The following is a 15,878-nucleotide window of genomic DNA, read 5'->3' on the forward strand; positions in this document are numbered from 1 at the left end:
ACTCCTCCTTCTCACGTGCTGCAAAGAAAAAGAAATCCTTCCCCCAGATGACCTTTAAACATCAAAGCTAAATCCCAGTGTATATGGCATGATACTAAACCCTGCGTATTCCCAGTAAAGGTTGAAACTGTGGGAACTAAAGGACTTCTTCACTTCAACTCCTACCTGTTGAGGAAACGAGAAATGAAAGTGCACGTTTTTCTTGAAGGGGAACAGTAAATACAGTAAATTTGAGAAAAGTTGGTTCTTTCTGTCCTTTAAATTGAAAAGGAAAGTTATGTAGGGAAATTTATAGACGTGCCATTTGTAAAAATCATCATGCCATCAGTTTCTGTACATAAGAGATAAAAAAAAAAGAATCATAAAGAAGTGACTAAACTTGGACTTTTAAGCTATTTAGCTTTTGTTATTCAGCTGCTGCAAAAAGTTTGATTTTGCTCAAATGGAGTTTATTCCTGAACGTGTCTAGCAAATAAAACACCAATGACCTGCTGTAGGGGTTTTGTGTGATGAAGATGAGCTGGGGTCCTTTGTTGTCTCTCATTCCCTGTCATCCTTTTTAACTGTGGATTACCAACATGGCACAGCAAGCAACTGCCACAGGGCTCCAGGCCTTGGATTCACTACATGGTTGAAATCGGTTTGACAGGACAGTATGCAGCTCAGTATGAACTTGAAAGTTGAGGACTTTAAAGTGACACTTGTATTTTTGTGTATTTTAGAGGCAAAAAGCACAAGAAAATATTAAGAATAAACAGGAGCCCACAGCTTATTAATCTGCATCTGTGTCTCACCGCACTTTTCCTGTCATATCTAATAAAAACAACTAAATGATTGATACTGTACATAGTGCATGGACTGTATCTATGATTATATGCACATATTTATACACCTCACACATTCAAACTCATATAAATCACTGTTACCAGGTAACAGTAACTATACACCTCAAAAAAGCCAACAAATGTTTACAAAATGTGGGAAATCACTCTGGACCATGAGCTGAAGGGTTCAAACAGGTTCTCTCATCTTGCAGTTAAAGGGTCAACATTTTGATTTTGCCTACAGATGTTTTAACCCCCGCTGGTTAATTTTCTGCCTGAAATAGTATATCAGCAAAGTCGCAAACTGTGAAATTTAACGAGCAGAAGGAAAAATAGTCCACACAACACTGAAACCACAAGAACAGAACTGAGACGCATTGTGGGCTTGTTGACGTGAAACATGGTCAAAGTGTTGACATTCCATGATGGCAGCATCCTGATGTTCCTCTTCTGTCACAGAAGGGTTTATTCTCATGACCAGGTTAAGCTAGAGGATGAATGATCACAATATGATGGTTGAATAGAATTTAAAGGCAGACAGAAGCTTGTTTGAGCCTAATCATCGAACAGAGAGGAGCATAATCCTGTAAATTTAAACCTAGTGAACATTTAGTGCACTTTGAACTGGTCACATGCTTAATAATCTTAAACTGATGTGTTTCAGTTATGTTTTATACACAAAGGTAAGATAAATGCTGTTTCACTTCTATTTCCCATCTGGAAACAACCATGAGGAGTGGCATTTACAAAGAACATCAGATAACGAAGTGAAAATTATGAAGAATGGAAGATGGTACATGGCTGTGGTTTAATTTCTTGTCAAAACCCTGTATGGTTGTTTAATTAATCAACAAATGGCAATATCCCATAAGATCAATTAAATATAATTTTAATTTAGAGTACCCTTTTCTTTGAGATATTTTAAAATGAGTAAGAATGATCTTTGTTGTTGACAAAATGCAAGTACAAAGAAAAGAAAGTTGCTTGCAATTCACTCAAAAAAATAGACAATGTTTAACACATGATCAAGTAATACTCTTCTGGATGATTCCAAATGTAGCATGTAAAATAAGCAATAATGAAACCACAGTAATACTGTAGGGTGAGTCCTCAAATATTCTCTTTGGGCAATTTCAAAGTGAAATGCAATGAAACAGTGACTGGTTTTACATGTTCCCTGTGTGCAAATATAGAAACTTATAATGTATTTATTCTTATATATAGTATAGGTTTATGATGAATGTCACAGTTACATTACACAAATACTGGTATAAAACAGGTCACTATGAATAAATATTTAGTTCCTGTAATTTGGCCTTTTAGTGGATGGCGACCTCCAGTGGTTAAAAAGATGTTTTACTGGCCTTAAAAAAGTCATCCCACATATATTTTTTTTACTTTTAACTAATTGATGATAACTAAATGAACTAATTATATAACTAACTAATATAAAATTAAAATGTAACTTACTATATTTTTGCATTGACTGAAAAGTCTGCTGGACATTCCAGGTAGAAACAAGTAGTAGTACAAACGAATGATGAATTTAGACTACATACTGTATTTACATACATTTGGCACAAGTAGCTTGTTTAGTTCATGTATTGGAAAGTGACATCTTAATTCTGTAACGCTGTGTCAGTAAAATGAAAAGGTAAAAGTAAGAATAAAAATAAATAAGTAAATACGTAAATAAATAATTGCATAAGATGCATCTGAAGAAAATGCAACTTCAGTAATTCAATAGCAACAAATAAATAAATGTAAACATGCACCTCCTTGTTTTCAATTTGTGATGAAATTTCACCTTTTATTTTCCACTTAGATAACTGGTTACCTATGTTCCAGGACAACATTCCTCTCTCCCTTTATCTGTTCCGTCAGATAACGACATTTACATATAATTTACATGTTAAACCTGCTTCACTAATAGTGTCTATTAAAATAACCTTAATTGATGTAGTGTTAAGAGTGTATGCAAATGTGACAAAGCAGAACCACTTGTTTTATCCCAAAATGTTCTTAAATATGAGTAAAACATTGTTGCAGGAAGCTCAAAACTGTTTTAAAGTGTATAGTACACAACATCAAGTACACTGTTGTTCCTTGTAATCAAATAAATCCCGATCCTTTTGTACATATATATAATTATCATGATATATTTGTCTAAGGCTTGTTTGTGAGTTTATGACGAGGTGAAGTCTTGTAGGTGTGGCGGCCACCGCTTTCCTACATTATGTAACATCCTCTACCTCATGTCTGTAAAAGAAGTGTTGTTGTTGTTGTTGTGAAACGTACATCTACGGTGCTTTTCTGCAGGTATCTCCATTTGTCCAGTGAAACCGCAAATACCACAGATGTAAATGAAGTTACAGTTATTACTGAAGGTTTTACTGTTATAATGTTAGTTTCTCAGAAGTAGGAAGTAAGCTGCACTGTAGCGCTACCTTGAGTTACCTCGGATTTTCCAAATGTCTCATCATGTGCTCAATATATACGGAAGAAGACTGAGAACCAGAAGTGGGGACTTCATTTATATATACACAACAATACAACTGCTGTAGTCGACTTATTATTTAGCGAGAGTGTAAGGGGAAGAGTAAGTTCAGGATAGTCTTGAAAGGGCTATCAGCTGCACTGCTTCCGAAACGTTGCAGTTTTCTCGGCGCACCTGAACGCACCGTGAGCTCCCTGCTGGTCAGTCATCTCCAGTGTTGTAAACAGACGCTGATCAGAGCCGGAGCTCGACTCTGGGTGGATCCGACCAGAACCCGGACAGACTCCAGAAGAACACCATGGTAGGACCGGAAATGTCCCAAATGTCTAATGTAGAAATGTCGTGTACTTTCTGTAAACTTCATGTTGTGTTCGGGGTCTAATGAAGTCTTTCAGTTTCACCTGAGGGACAAAAGAGAACAAGAGCCTCAGCACAAGTCACTGTGATCATTTATCCTCTTGGAGCTCTTGCGTAATAAACGCGTGTCAGTGTAATAAACGTGAAGTAACAGCCTTCCCATTATGTTTTTAATGTCGCCTCCTGTTCTCTTTTGTGTTTCCTGATTTCATAAAGTCGCTTTACTTTGTGTTTTCCTGCAGTGAGTGAACACGAACAGACGGATAACAGACGGATAACAGACTGAAAGTAGGGACCGACACCACACAACTTTTCCTGGAAGTCAGACAACGAGGTGGGTGTGGGCCCCACAGAGGGCACCTCTGTTTTATTTGGTCATTATCAGGATCAGTACTTGTGGAGTCAAACCAGTAGTCAGTATTTCTACATGTTGTGATGCTTCTCATGTGTCCTAATTTATGAATCAGTACCTCCAAGAGATCTAACATACAGGTGATTTCTTTAAGCTGGTGTCAGGTAGAAAGCTCTAAAAAATAACAGCATTAAAAAACTGACCTGACTCATACTGTTATTATAAATAAATCATTCATAAATAAATATTTGACTTCTGTTGGCTCCTGACTCATGTAAGTACATTTCTTTCATTGTGCACACGGCAGGTTTCCTCACATATCCACAATGACCCTAGAAGACAGTAACATGCACACCTTCGGGGCGGAGCTGCCCGCCATGTTTGATGGCATGAAGCTGGCAGCAGTAGCGACGGTCCTGTACATCATCGTCCGGTGTCTGAACCTGAAGAGTCCCACAGCTCCACCAGAGATCACCTACCAGGACACGCTGCTCAGCCGCTACCTGCTCAAATCCTGCCCGATGCTGACCAAAGAGTGAGCGTTTGTTCCTATCTTGTCCAAGATTTAAAAGCTTTTAAAGTTTTTGGAATTAGGGAAATTGGTTTTGAATCACTTGAGATACAGGTGTCACATCTTTATGGTCTTAATCTGCCACCTCCTGCTTTTTGACTGGTGTGTGTGGACTGGTAATCTTTGCTAAGACTGTGCTTTACAGCCTTTCTTTCTCTTCAGATACATTCCTCCGTTGCTGTGGGGGAAAAGTGGTCATCTTCAGACAGTTCTGTATGGCAAGATGGGACGTGTCAACACACCAACGCCCTGCGGTGTCCGCAAGTTCCTCCCAATGCAGGACGGCGCCACAGCCACTTTTGATGTCTTTGAAGCCCTGGGAGGCCACAGCACAGGAGGTCAGAACCTAATACTGAGCTGCAGACTTTAGATTTAATGTTTGGTCAGGATTTAATCACAAACCCACTGGTCTTCTGTTATAGTTCTACCTCTTAACCTCTTAACATCACTCACATGTTTTAGGCTTTATTTTTAGTTTTATATGCTTGATTGGGCGTGAACACATCGGCCCCGAGTAACGAACCGCTCATACCACAGTATGCACAAGCAGGAAGACCACTAATGAACTCCCTCAAGGAAGAATGTCATGCATTTCAGCAGCCAATTAAATCAAGCCACACACAAAAGCCATATTTATGCCCACACATGACTCCACTTTGTATGTTTGTGCATGTGTCGTGTCTTGTATTGTGTTTGTTTATGTCAGATGACATTACAATGGTAATCTGCCCTGGGATCGGTAACCATAGTGAGAAGAGCTACATTCGGACCTTTGTGGATTATTCCCAGCGGCAGGGTTACCGCTGTGCTGTCCTCAACCACCTGGGAGCCCTGCCCAATGTGGAGCTCACCTCACCACGCATGTTCACCTATGGTAAAGAGGGAATAGCTCATGATAACATGGGACTCACAAATCAGTGGCTTGTGTAGAAACATCACATACAAGAGCTTTGATAATTTGTCATTCCAAATAAATATTCAAAATATTTTAGCTGTGTAATATATAATATCATACATAAGAATCTTTTTTATTCAGGTTGTACATGGGAGTTTGCAGCTATGGTGGGCTACATCAAACGAGCCTTTCCCCAGACTCAGCTGGTGGTTGTGGGCTTTAGTCTGGGGGGGAACATCGTCTGTAAGTTTCTGGGTGAGAACCGATCGAACCAGGAGCGAGTGTTGTGCTGCGTCAGCGTCTGTCAGGGGTACAGTGCCCTCAGGTTGGTGGACTAATGGACAAACGGATCAACCGAATCTGGGCTGGATATGATAATGAATAGAGAAGGATAAAGTGGGACTTAAGTTTAGTAACTTTTTATTATAAAAAGCTGCATTTATATTTGTGCGTAGGGCCCAGGAAACATTTCTTCAGTGGGACCAGTGCCGGAGGTTCTACAACTTTGTGTTGGCAGGCAACATGAAGAGGCTCATCCTGTCACACAGGTGGAAAAACACTACATTAATTGTTGCAGTGACAGGCAATATATCTGTCTATAGACATGATATTAATCCTATTAAGCTAAGTGCTACAAGATAAAAATAATATGTATGAATTAAGGTTCTATGAACAGGACAATGTGCTGGTTTCCTTAGTTTCTGCCCTATTTGACTAAATGTCTTTATTTATTGTGCTGGTAAACAGGAGCAGTTTGTTGAACTCCAGCAACATTGGTGATGCAGACCTGAGCAGACTGTACGCAGCCACGTCTCTGATGCAGATAGATGACAGCGTCATGAGGTGAACTTTTGCTAAATTATGATTTGGCTACTTTTGGATATGTCAAACTCTACGACTTGACTCTGTTGCTTGATTTGTTCTGCAGAAAATTTCACGGCTACAGCTCAGTGAAGGAGTACTACAAGAAGGAGAGCTGTGTGCACTACATGCACAAAGTAAGTGAAAAGTGTGTTTTTAAAAGTGCCATTTAATTTGTTTTATTTTACTGCTGTTATTACTGTTAACACCCCTGACACACCTTCAGTTATTACTACTGCTAGTGTCAGTACTACTATTACTAATACTACATCTACTGCTCTCGCCAAGTACAACACTTTTTACTTTAGTATAATGGACCTAATACTTCTGCTTCACAGTTACTGTTTCTAGGATAATTACCACTACACTTCTACTACTACCAGGCTACTGCTATTTCTAATTACTTCTACTTCAGTTAATTGTTTTTCCTCAGTATTACCGCTTTGACATTCCACCTGAACTCCAAACCAGGTTCATGCGTTCATGGTTAAAGATAAAGGAGTAATGAGGCGTAACTCTTGAGTAAACGTGCTTATTTGTTTTCCTTCTTCTTTCCTTCTGAGATTTAGAGGAGAAGACTGATACCACAAGCGTGTTTTTGCATTAATGGAACCAGAACTTTGTCTGAATTAACTTGTACCGGCACCTCTAATGTTCAGTAGTTGTGACACATTACCATAATTTAGCCCCATAGAAAATGTAAAAGGGAACTTAGTTTGGCAAACAAGTTTATCTACTATCTAAGTATTTGCTCATTACCTTTGTAACTTCTGCAAAGCCACAAACGGCCATTCTTTGTACAGAATACACAAATGAGATATAAAGTGTTATATAGCGAGCTTTGGAGGTGTTGGTATGGACATGTTTTTACTGTGGGAACAGCCTGACTAATACTCTTACAACTTCTACTGCTGCTGCTGAACCTAACAAAAGCAGTAACTGTGTAACTAGACCTTACAAAAATAATTTCTGAACAAACTGTTGTTGGTTTTTGTTCTTCTTCAGATCACTGTGCCTCTCCTGTTGTTAAATTCCTCAGACGACCCACTAATTCATCAGTCGCTACTGGCTATTCCACGTGCACTTGCAGGTTTGTCATTCACCATAAGCTGTTCTTGGTATTAAAGCAGAAGTTTACGGGGTATTATGTAATGGTCACTATAGCGGTAAAGTACAGAATGTGTCTTAATATGTCATGTTGCAATACCCACAGTATGTTGTTAGTATTGGTGACAACAGTAGAACAGGAGTTCAAACACTGACCTGTAATCTTTAACCTTCATTGGGGCGTATGGAAAATCATTCATTATGATAAAGCAACAACGAATGTTAAATAGCTTTTAAAATCATCTGCCTTAGTGGGGCAATCAGAAAATAGGTCAGCATATAATAAAACAATCATATGATTGACTGTAACCACAGAATATCATAAAAACAATGACGTGAAAGCATGTCTGTGTGGAGTCCCCCCGTGCTGCGTGGGTAGACAACCTGTCCGTGGTGTGTCAGCTGAGGTTGGCTCCTTACGACCCTGAACAGGAAAGGTGGTTAAGACAATGGATGGATGAAGGGATCAAAGTATTCTTCACACATAAGTATGCAGAAGCACGAGTTAACCAAACCCTCGCTGAGAGGCTATGTGGTGTTTGTTGTTCAAACTGGGTGTGTTTCCTAGACAGCGATGACTAACTAGAGCAGTAAAACACCATCGTCAGAGTGATATTTAGACTAGTGTAAAACTAATAAATGTGCTTTCCTTCCTCTGGAGCTGGAGTCTTAAGTGATGATCTACTCTACACTGCCCAGCCCAGACAGTCTTGTTGAATTTTTTAGGGCCATGTGATCTGCCTGAGCTGTTGGATTATACATATAGAGTGTGTATGTGTGTGTGTCTGTGTGGCTGCAGCCTGCTATGTTGTCTTGCCTCAGTAGGTCCCATGCATCAGCCCCCGTGCTTGTAAATCACTGAGTTTGTAATGACTCAGACCTTGATAAGTACTAAACCTGTGTTCTGCTTCAAAGAAACATGGATATGTTGGATTTTACTCTTTAATGTCAACTTTGTCAGCTGATTCCACAAACTTCACACTTTCCAGTTAATGACCGATGAGTTTGATGATCATAATCATTTTGGTTCTGCTTTTAGATAAGGCACCATTTATAAAGTGTGTATGGGTTGTTGTTAATGGATTTATTAACATTTAAAAATAACTGTATTAATGCTTTCTAGATTGTTGTGTAAAATCCTCCTCTAGCACATCACTTGTCTTTCTAGTTCTTTAATTAATCAGGGAAATCATCAATCTACAGTTTGATTTATTATGAAAAATCATAAAAAAATGTAAATAAAGATGATAAATCGTTAACAGCTGTAATGAAAGCAAAACCTATAACAGCAGAAGCGAAGAAATGATGATCATAAGTTTCCATCCTGTATGTAATGTGCTCTTGCATCTCAGTTCCCTATTTTAGAAATGTGTTGGTAAGAACACGGCTCTGAGTGTTAGCTGTTAGGACTTGCACTTTCTAATATGTCACCTGTTTTTGCAGTTATGAATGTTGATGAATGATGAATTTTTAATGACTTATTTATTAATGTAGGCTTTCATTGAACAGGTGAATCTCAACTTTCGACTAACTATTGCTAGTTACTGAATGCTGAAATAAGCTCCTTGAGAAACTACTATACTATAAATACGTCAGAAGAATGTTTATGGATGTTTAAGACGATACTGGAGTCAGTGTTTCTAGTTAGAGAAGTGCCATTTTACCTCTATTAACTTATGTTTTGTTTGGATCTGATGCTAGACAGACAACCCAAACAGCCCCAGCTTGTTTCTACTGTTACAGACACTGTGTGTAACTTCTGTTATGTGAATGCATTTAACTTTCCATTAAAAAGAAAATACACCTTACCTCTGTCTTCCCCTACAGAGAAGATGCCCAATGTGATGTTTGCCCTGACGCAACATGGAGGTCACCTCGGCTTCTTCGAGGGGGCTGTGCTGTTCCCCCAGCCTCTCACCTGGATGGATAAGGTTATCATCGAGTACGCTGACGCCATCTGCCACTGGGAGAAGAACCAGCCGGCCTGTCACAGGAGCAGTCACCGGGATGGGAAGTGTTGCCAGCAGAGCACAGGAGAAACACTTAGCGGGTAGCACATACTGTACATGACTGGAGACAAAACAATAGACCAAAAACCACAAAGACACAGTCTTTGTATGTGCTCTGCTTCAGAAACTAAAGACCTTACAGTTACGTAAGTTATTCTAAGAAAGTGAGTAAACCAAATTGGACATTAAAACTTAAGGAGATACTAATACCTGAGAGTGTAACAGGACCCCGGGCTCAGTTGTTCCTTCCTCTTTTCTTCCCAGTATAACGATAGTTCGCCCTCTGCTGGTTGTTTGGCAGCTGTTATTGAGTCTGGACACCAGGGTGATGTATTTGGCAGGAAGGTGTACTTTAACTACAGCGTGATTGTGACCTTTGACCTCTGTATAGAAAGAAGAAAATGGGATATTTGTACGTGAATTACTACTGAAAACATTCAAAAGCACACGTATACTAACTTATGAATCAGCTCACACACAAATTAGACCTCTAATCTATTTTAAATTGATGCCTCAAAACCTTTAAAGAATCGGTTCTAGATTTTTCAAGTCTGTCTTAAAACAATATTCATGTGCGTATACATATGCAAGAATATGTCTTGGTCACACACTAAATATGCTGAATTCACTCCAAAGTTCAGGTGAAGCTTTATGTGAAGCTTCGTTCATTACTTACATATTTGTGGCCTTTTGTCAGTGTCAGTGTGGATATTAGAAACATTTCATTGACTGAGACCTATAGTATCAATACTGGTACAGCAATATTGTTTCTAGACAAAAAATCCAGAACTTATACTTGAACAAAAATGTACCTGATGCCCCACATCACTTGTAATTTTAAGTATATTATAGTTAATAGTTAAAAAATGACTTAAGTGCCTTCATATAAATGTGGGTCTGCAACAGGTTTGAGTTTACAGCTCCTCATGAGTCATTGAGCTGTTGATAATCAGATATAATCTTATTTTTCTGTTTAATTATGTAATATTTGTTTAATTATACAATATATAAGTATAATTTTAATCATTTTGACACCACTTTCCAGTTTGTGTGGTGAATCAGCTTCAAAATAAAAGAATCAGGGCATTAGGTTTTTTTAAGAGGTTTAAAGATTATATAAAAACAAACAGAAATGTATAAATCAGTAACACTTTTCAGACTGCTCATTTAACATTATGCGCCAAACATTAAACTTCTGCGTCCTCTTCTTGCTCCGTGGCACCAGGTGACAGCAGTTATTACTGTGAGGCCTGCTGCCACAGGATGAGCATATTCAGGTGGTTTAATTTTCTAAATGCACTGTTTAGATGGATTATTACCACAGAGAATTTCCCCTGATAAGTCTACAATCTGGGGCAGGAGATACTTGGGCATACACTGGACTAAAGGGCTTTTCAGGACAGGACTGAGTCACGCTGTTTTAGTAATACTGCTACTTTGAGAAGTACCCACAGCGTGCATGTTTGATGTTTCTCACAGTTTCCTGTGAGTAACATCCTGTCAGATTCTGTGTAAATGCAGTGGACTCCACCCACCTTTGTACCTGTTGTCAAAAAACATTTGAACCATTACCTTTAATGCAGCTTTATTCTCTTACCTGCACCACTGCCGCATCTGTATGTGTAATATGTCCTGAATGATTAAGACATGGACCATTTTGCTTGCACTTTACGGTTTTTACAGTTCCTTTTGTACTGTATGGACTTTTATTATATATCAGAATATGGGTGTTACATTTGTAATCTAATCATGAAGTGTTGTGTCATCAGCCTTGACTGATTGGACATATCTGACCTCACCCATTAATAAATATTTTCTCAAACATTAGTGTCTGTTCATTTTAACCCTATAAATGTTTTGCTTTTTTTTTATCTCCAGATGAATGCAAAGACTAGAACGTAGGTTTATATACAGTTTATTGTACACTTATTGACATTATTATTGGTGCACCAGGTAGAACAACTGGGAAACGAACAAACTAAAAAACATAAGAGACAGGCACTTGTTGTAATATCGGCCTTATGGTTCAAAGATAGACGGGAACAGTGGAGTGGAAACTGAGAAATCTGGGGCCCGCCAGTGTTAAAACAAGCTGTGTGGGTTGTCATGAATAAACAATTACAAATTTTGCGATAACATACTGTTTTCCAGCAAATTCTCAAATCAAATAAATTTTTTTCCTACAACCACACAGCTAGCTTGTGTTTTAAGTCTCCACAGTCGGTGGGGTCAGTAATGTATCATGCCTGGCTGGCAAAGGGATGGAGTACGTTTAGTCAAACAGCTTGGCTGCTATGGCCTTGCCGTCGTACTTGGCACCTTTTCCATCGAACTCAGAGGGAAGGATTTCAGGGTCAAACTCTTTGTAGTAGTTTTCCAGCTCGTCTCCATGGATGAACACCTAGAGCAAGAACAGGAGGCATTTGAGACTGTGGGGATTCTCAGCCCCTCTGAATGCCACATATTTAACTCTTTATCTATAACATGCTGTAGAATTAGTTAGAGACTAAAATCAGCTTAAAGCCAGTTTTGATGTTGCATTTTGGGATATTAATTCAACACCACCACCAAAAACAAAGACAACATATTTATCCACATAAAGTGAAATGTAAATTAAATCTTCAGTACTTTGAATGTTCACTGGTGGTGGCTCATTTATATACAGTACATGCACCGAGGAACAGTTTTGACATGAATGCATCTCGTCACAGTTATAATATATCACTGAATTGTGCCCGTCCAACTCACTCTCTCTAGCAGCTTGCTCTTCATGAGTGGTTTGACCACATTGTAGGTGGTGGTGAAGTACCAGGGCTGATGGATGAAGTGCACAGCTTTGAAACGGGCAGGAAATGAATCCTGGTGGAAGAGAAAGGATAAAATGAGGAAAACGTGACACATGCAACCTGCAAACCGCAACCAAACATGAGGAATAATCAGCATGAATGTCTTTACTGTAAGAAGAAAACATGAGCAAGTTTTCACTTCTACAATATCTGTGTGTCCACTCTTGTCTGTAACGACCAATTAATCCAGAGGAAGAATTTGTTTTCCCACCTGCAACATGTCCACCATCTTCTTGAGCTCAGTGGGTTTGATTCCAGACGCCTGCTGCATGGTGAAGCCCTTGAAGTTCTCGATGATACAGAACCCATTGATCTGAGTCTCCTCGTTCTCCAGCAGCTTCTCGAGGATCACACAGTAGGCGCGCAGGATCTAAACACAGATATTCAATATTTTCAATCTGAATGTTGGAAGAATAGGGTGGTATGGTATTATTATTTCTTTGTGCACCCAGCACATCTTACCTCATCAAAGGTGATCTCCTCGTAGTCCCAGTTCTCGATGTTGAAGAGCAGAACCACACGTCCATACTTGTCTCTGCTCTGCAGGATGCCTGGGTAGCCGGCCTCGATGGTGCTGCGGACAGCTTCAGGGGTCAGATTCTCGAACAGCTCAGGGTAGTCCCTCCTGAAACGCACATAGCCTGGAAGGCAGGAGGAATTTGGCATCTTTTGAGAACAAGCATTGACTGGTTCTGTCATCAGCTGCCAAAATGACATAGCAAATAAAATAATGTGTAACTGAACTAATAACTAAAAGAAGTGTTAGCGTTTTTCTTGTTGGGTTTTCATAAACTGGTGATGCAGTTAATAAGGATCCAAACATAATTACAGCAAAGCATTGAAGTGATGAAACATTTTTCTAACATACCCTTCACAAGCTCGTAGGCTCTGAACACATCAAACTTCCTGGCTCGGATGAAGCGAACCAGTAAACTGTCTGGTTTCTCCCCAAAGGTGTCTTGGATCACCTTAGCCAGGTCGTCACCTGCGTCTGCCTTCTCCTTAATGATTCCTCGCAGCTCCTTCACTGCAGACACCCGCTTCTCATCGGTCTCGTTCAGCTCATCCTTGGCCTGGTGGTGGTGGTGGGGGGCAACGTTCGGTTAACAAAACATTTGTAATCATAGCAATTCACGATTCTTATTCTACAATTACATGTAGTTCAATACATAATATGAATGAATGTTATGAGCAGCTGTGCGAGCTAAGCTTTTTATAATAAAATATATATTGTGAAGAAGTCAGTGTAGTGTAGTACGACACATTTGTACACACACAATCCTGGGAAGACGTCTAATCAGGACCCCTATGGGTATGTCATATACAGTGTGTGGTTGGTGTGATATGCGTGTTGATTGGGCCTGGACAGCTCATGCAGCTAAGTGTGGCTCCACCTGCAAAGACTGATACCTTCTGCTTGGTGTGGTCTGGCAGGCTGGCACACGGTCCAAACACTGGCCCGTGGTCCTTGACGGTGAGACGTTCCAGCTTGGCCCTGAGAGCCTGCTCTTCCTCTGACACCATACGGTAGGTTCCACTCTGAAGATAGACGACATAATGTTATGATTATGTCATGATGCAGCAGAAAACATTCAAGACCAACAGATTCCAAACAAGAAGCAGAGTTTGTTTGTGTTTCTCAGAGATTAGTTTTGTCTGTTTTTTTGCATCAGCACTGGATGGATGGTATTTTTCACAGCAGCCATTGAGACTTTTAATTGGAGCAATAATTAGTAAAATTAAAGAAACTTTTATTAAATGTAATTAATAGTACACGTGTGATGCAGCAAACACTGGAACAGTTAAACTAAATGAAGCTGTCTGTGTTAGACCACTTTAAATATTTATGAGGAAATTTGCTTTATATGTATGTCACTGTGGGATTTTTATCAAAAATAAGTGTCTTATTAATATTATAATTGTTCTTGGCTTACTAACCTCATACATTTTACACATACAATTTAGACTGCACTTACTAATACTCATTATGTACTAGGTTTTACTGTAGCAGCTCTCTTGGTGACTTTTAAAATAACATTTACTGTATTGTGTGCACACAGAGTGTGCACAGTACAACTGATCCTAGATCAGACTACAACTGATCTAGGATTTCAGGTTATTTATCTTGCATATTACTTTGGAGAAATCTAAATGCCCAAAAATAATTCTAAGAACAAGAAGTGGTTGTGCTGTTTGAGGTTTAAAACACATCTAATCCACGTGAGACAAAATGCCTGAACATCAGTGTTGCAGGACCGTAATCAATAGGCCTCAGTGTTTGGTTAATCTCCCTCACATGAGTCCAGTAAAGCCTGCAAATACACAGTAGGGACTACTAGTAGACTCGAAGCAGGGATCTGAGATTAGCAGCTGTAGCTGTTGACAGCATCCCTAACAATAGACTTTGGTTTTGAGAAATGTTGAGCTGCAGCTGAGTCCATGTTACAGGAAGTTGAATAGCTGGGGGGTACTGCTCATTCAGAGACCTTTCATCCTTCGACACTCGCTGTTAAAGCTTAGTATGAAAACTTTTGTGGAAAATATCGGTGAGCAAAATGTGACCCCATCATTTTAAATAAATAAAAGCGATGAAACTTACAACCACAGCCATGTCTTCTGCGCTTTAAAGCGGCTTTGCACCGTCTGGAAGAGAAGAAAAAAAACATTTTAGTGATTCAGATTAATTATAATTTTGTTTGTTTTTAAAGTTCACACCATGCTTCATGTTAATCCCCCCTCATGTCACACTCTCTGCCATTACAGGGCATCTTTGTTGTGCTATATTTAGCACCTCTGTGCTCCTGGATTGTTTTTCAGGAGATTTAAGGCTGATTGGTTTTATAATCAACAGGCTCACACTCACTGTGAAGGTTTAAACTCTATAGTATCATCTGGATGAAGTGTATGACTGTACATCCTTGATCAAACAAAACAATCAATGTCAAAATGCCACATATTAAATTAGACTGACCTGATAATAAGTAGATGACTCATTAACAAAACCAAATGTTATTTGCAGCACTCATCTAATTTAACATACGTCACATTTAAACAGAGGAGCATTGTTATATGAGACTAACACATTTATACTGTGTGTCTGCAAACTTGTTTCATGTGGATTCTTAATATTTTCTACACATTTACCTCATTTGGCATTTATGCAAACGCTGACGAGATAATACATCTCAAATTTGTAGTCTGACTGCATTAACAGATATCAGATTTACAGGTATGACGTTTCTAACATGGAGTATGCCGCTAAGTAGACATTAAAAACCAGAGCTCCTGCACCAAGAGTGCTGCTTTTGCCAGGTTTAGTCCCATGATGCACCCACGAAATTAGCAGAGGTGGCTTTTGAGAGCCACAGACTCAGATTTGAATTAAACTCAGATTCTGTTCAAGAATTCTGTTGCTAGAAAATTAAATGCATATAATATAAGTATAATAAGTTGTACATCCAAGGAAGAAAAGGGGTGAAGCAGCACCTCAGCAGTGGAGGCCCAGTCTTACCTGAGGCAGATGTGAAGTTGATGGTGAAGACTCGCAGGGGTCTGTGCA

At 39.2% G+C, this 15,878-nt stretch overlaps 2 protein-coding genes across 2 annotated transcripts; one reads left to right on the plus strand and one right to left on the minus strand.

Annotated features, from left to right (window-relative positions):
• The first annotated feature begins 3,309 nt into the window (after positions 1 to 3,309).
• abhd2b (abhydrolase domain containing 2, acylglycerol lipase b) lies at positions 3,310 to 11,297 on the plus strand. The gene is made up of 11 exons (XM_026365682.1): positions 3,310 to 3,622; positions 3,921 to 4,012; positions 4,338 to 4,565; positions 4,764 to 4,939; positions 5,308 to 5,475; positions 5,638 to 5,821; positions 5,952 to 6,044; positions 6,244 to 6,339; positions 6,425 to 6,494; positions 7,363 to 7,447; positions 9,292 to 11,297. The coding sequence occupies exons 3-11, from the start codon at positions 4,357 to 4,359 to the stop codon at positions 9,516 to 9,518; spliced, it is 1,308 nt and encodes a 435-aa protein (XP_026221467.1). The 5' UTR covers positions 3,310 to 3,622; positions 3,921 to 4,012; positions 4,338 to 4,356; the 3' UTR covers positions 9,519 to 11,297.
• An 84-nt stretch (positions 11,298 to 11,381) lies between these two features.
• Positions 11,382 to 15,866, minus strand: rlbp1b (retinaldehyde binding protein 1b). Its single transcript, XM_026366175.1, has 8 exons — positions 15,831 to 15,866; positions 14,919 to 14,962; positions 13,730 to 13,858; positions 13,188 to 13,392; positions 12,782 to 12,960; positions 12,531 to 12,689; positions 12,222 to 12,332; positions 11,382 to 11,874 (listed from the first exon to the last, which is right to left on the minus strand). Exons 2-8 carry the CDS (start codon positions 14,928 to 14,930, stop codon positions 11,746 to 11,748), a joined length of 924 nt encoding a protein of 307 aa, XP_026221960.1. The 5' UTR covers positions 14,931 to 14,962; positions 15,831 to 15,866; the 3' UTR covers positions 11,382 to 11,745.
• Positions 15,867 to 15,878: the final 12 nt, after the last annotated feature.

The sequence above is a fragment of the Anabas testudineus genome, chromosome 6 (assembly GCF_900324465.2).
Source record: "Anabas testudineus chromosome 6, fAnaTes1.2, whole genome shotgun sequence".
NCBI lineage: Eukaryota > Metazoa > Chordata > Actinopteri > Anabantiformes > Anabantidae > Anabas > Anabas testudineus.

Excerpts from the sequence above, each read along its gene's own strand:
- abhd2b (XM_026365682.1), top strand. The coding sequence starts at position 4,357 with ATGACCCTAGAAGACAGTAACATGCACACCTTCGGGGCGGAGCTGCCC. Across the intron at positions 4,940-5,307 it reads GGGAGGCCACAGCACAGGAG|ATGACATTACAATGGTAATC; the intron begins GTCAGAACCTAA and ends TGTTTATGTCAG. Across the intron at positions 7,448-9,291 it reads TATTCCACGTGCACTTGCAG|AGAAGATGCCCAATGTGATG; the intron begins GTTTGTCATTCA and ends CTTCCCCTACAG.
- rlbp1b (XM_026366175.1), bottom strand. Across the intron at positions 13,393-13,729 it reads CAGACCACACCAAGCAGAAG|GCCAAGGATGAGCTGAACGA; the intron begins GTATCAGTCTTT and ends CACCACCACCAG. Across the intron at positions 12,333-12,530 it reads AGATGGTGGACATGTTGCAG|GATTCATTTCCTGCCCGTTT; the intron begins GTGGGAAAACAA and ends CTCTTCCACCAG.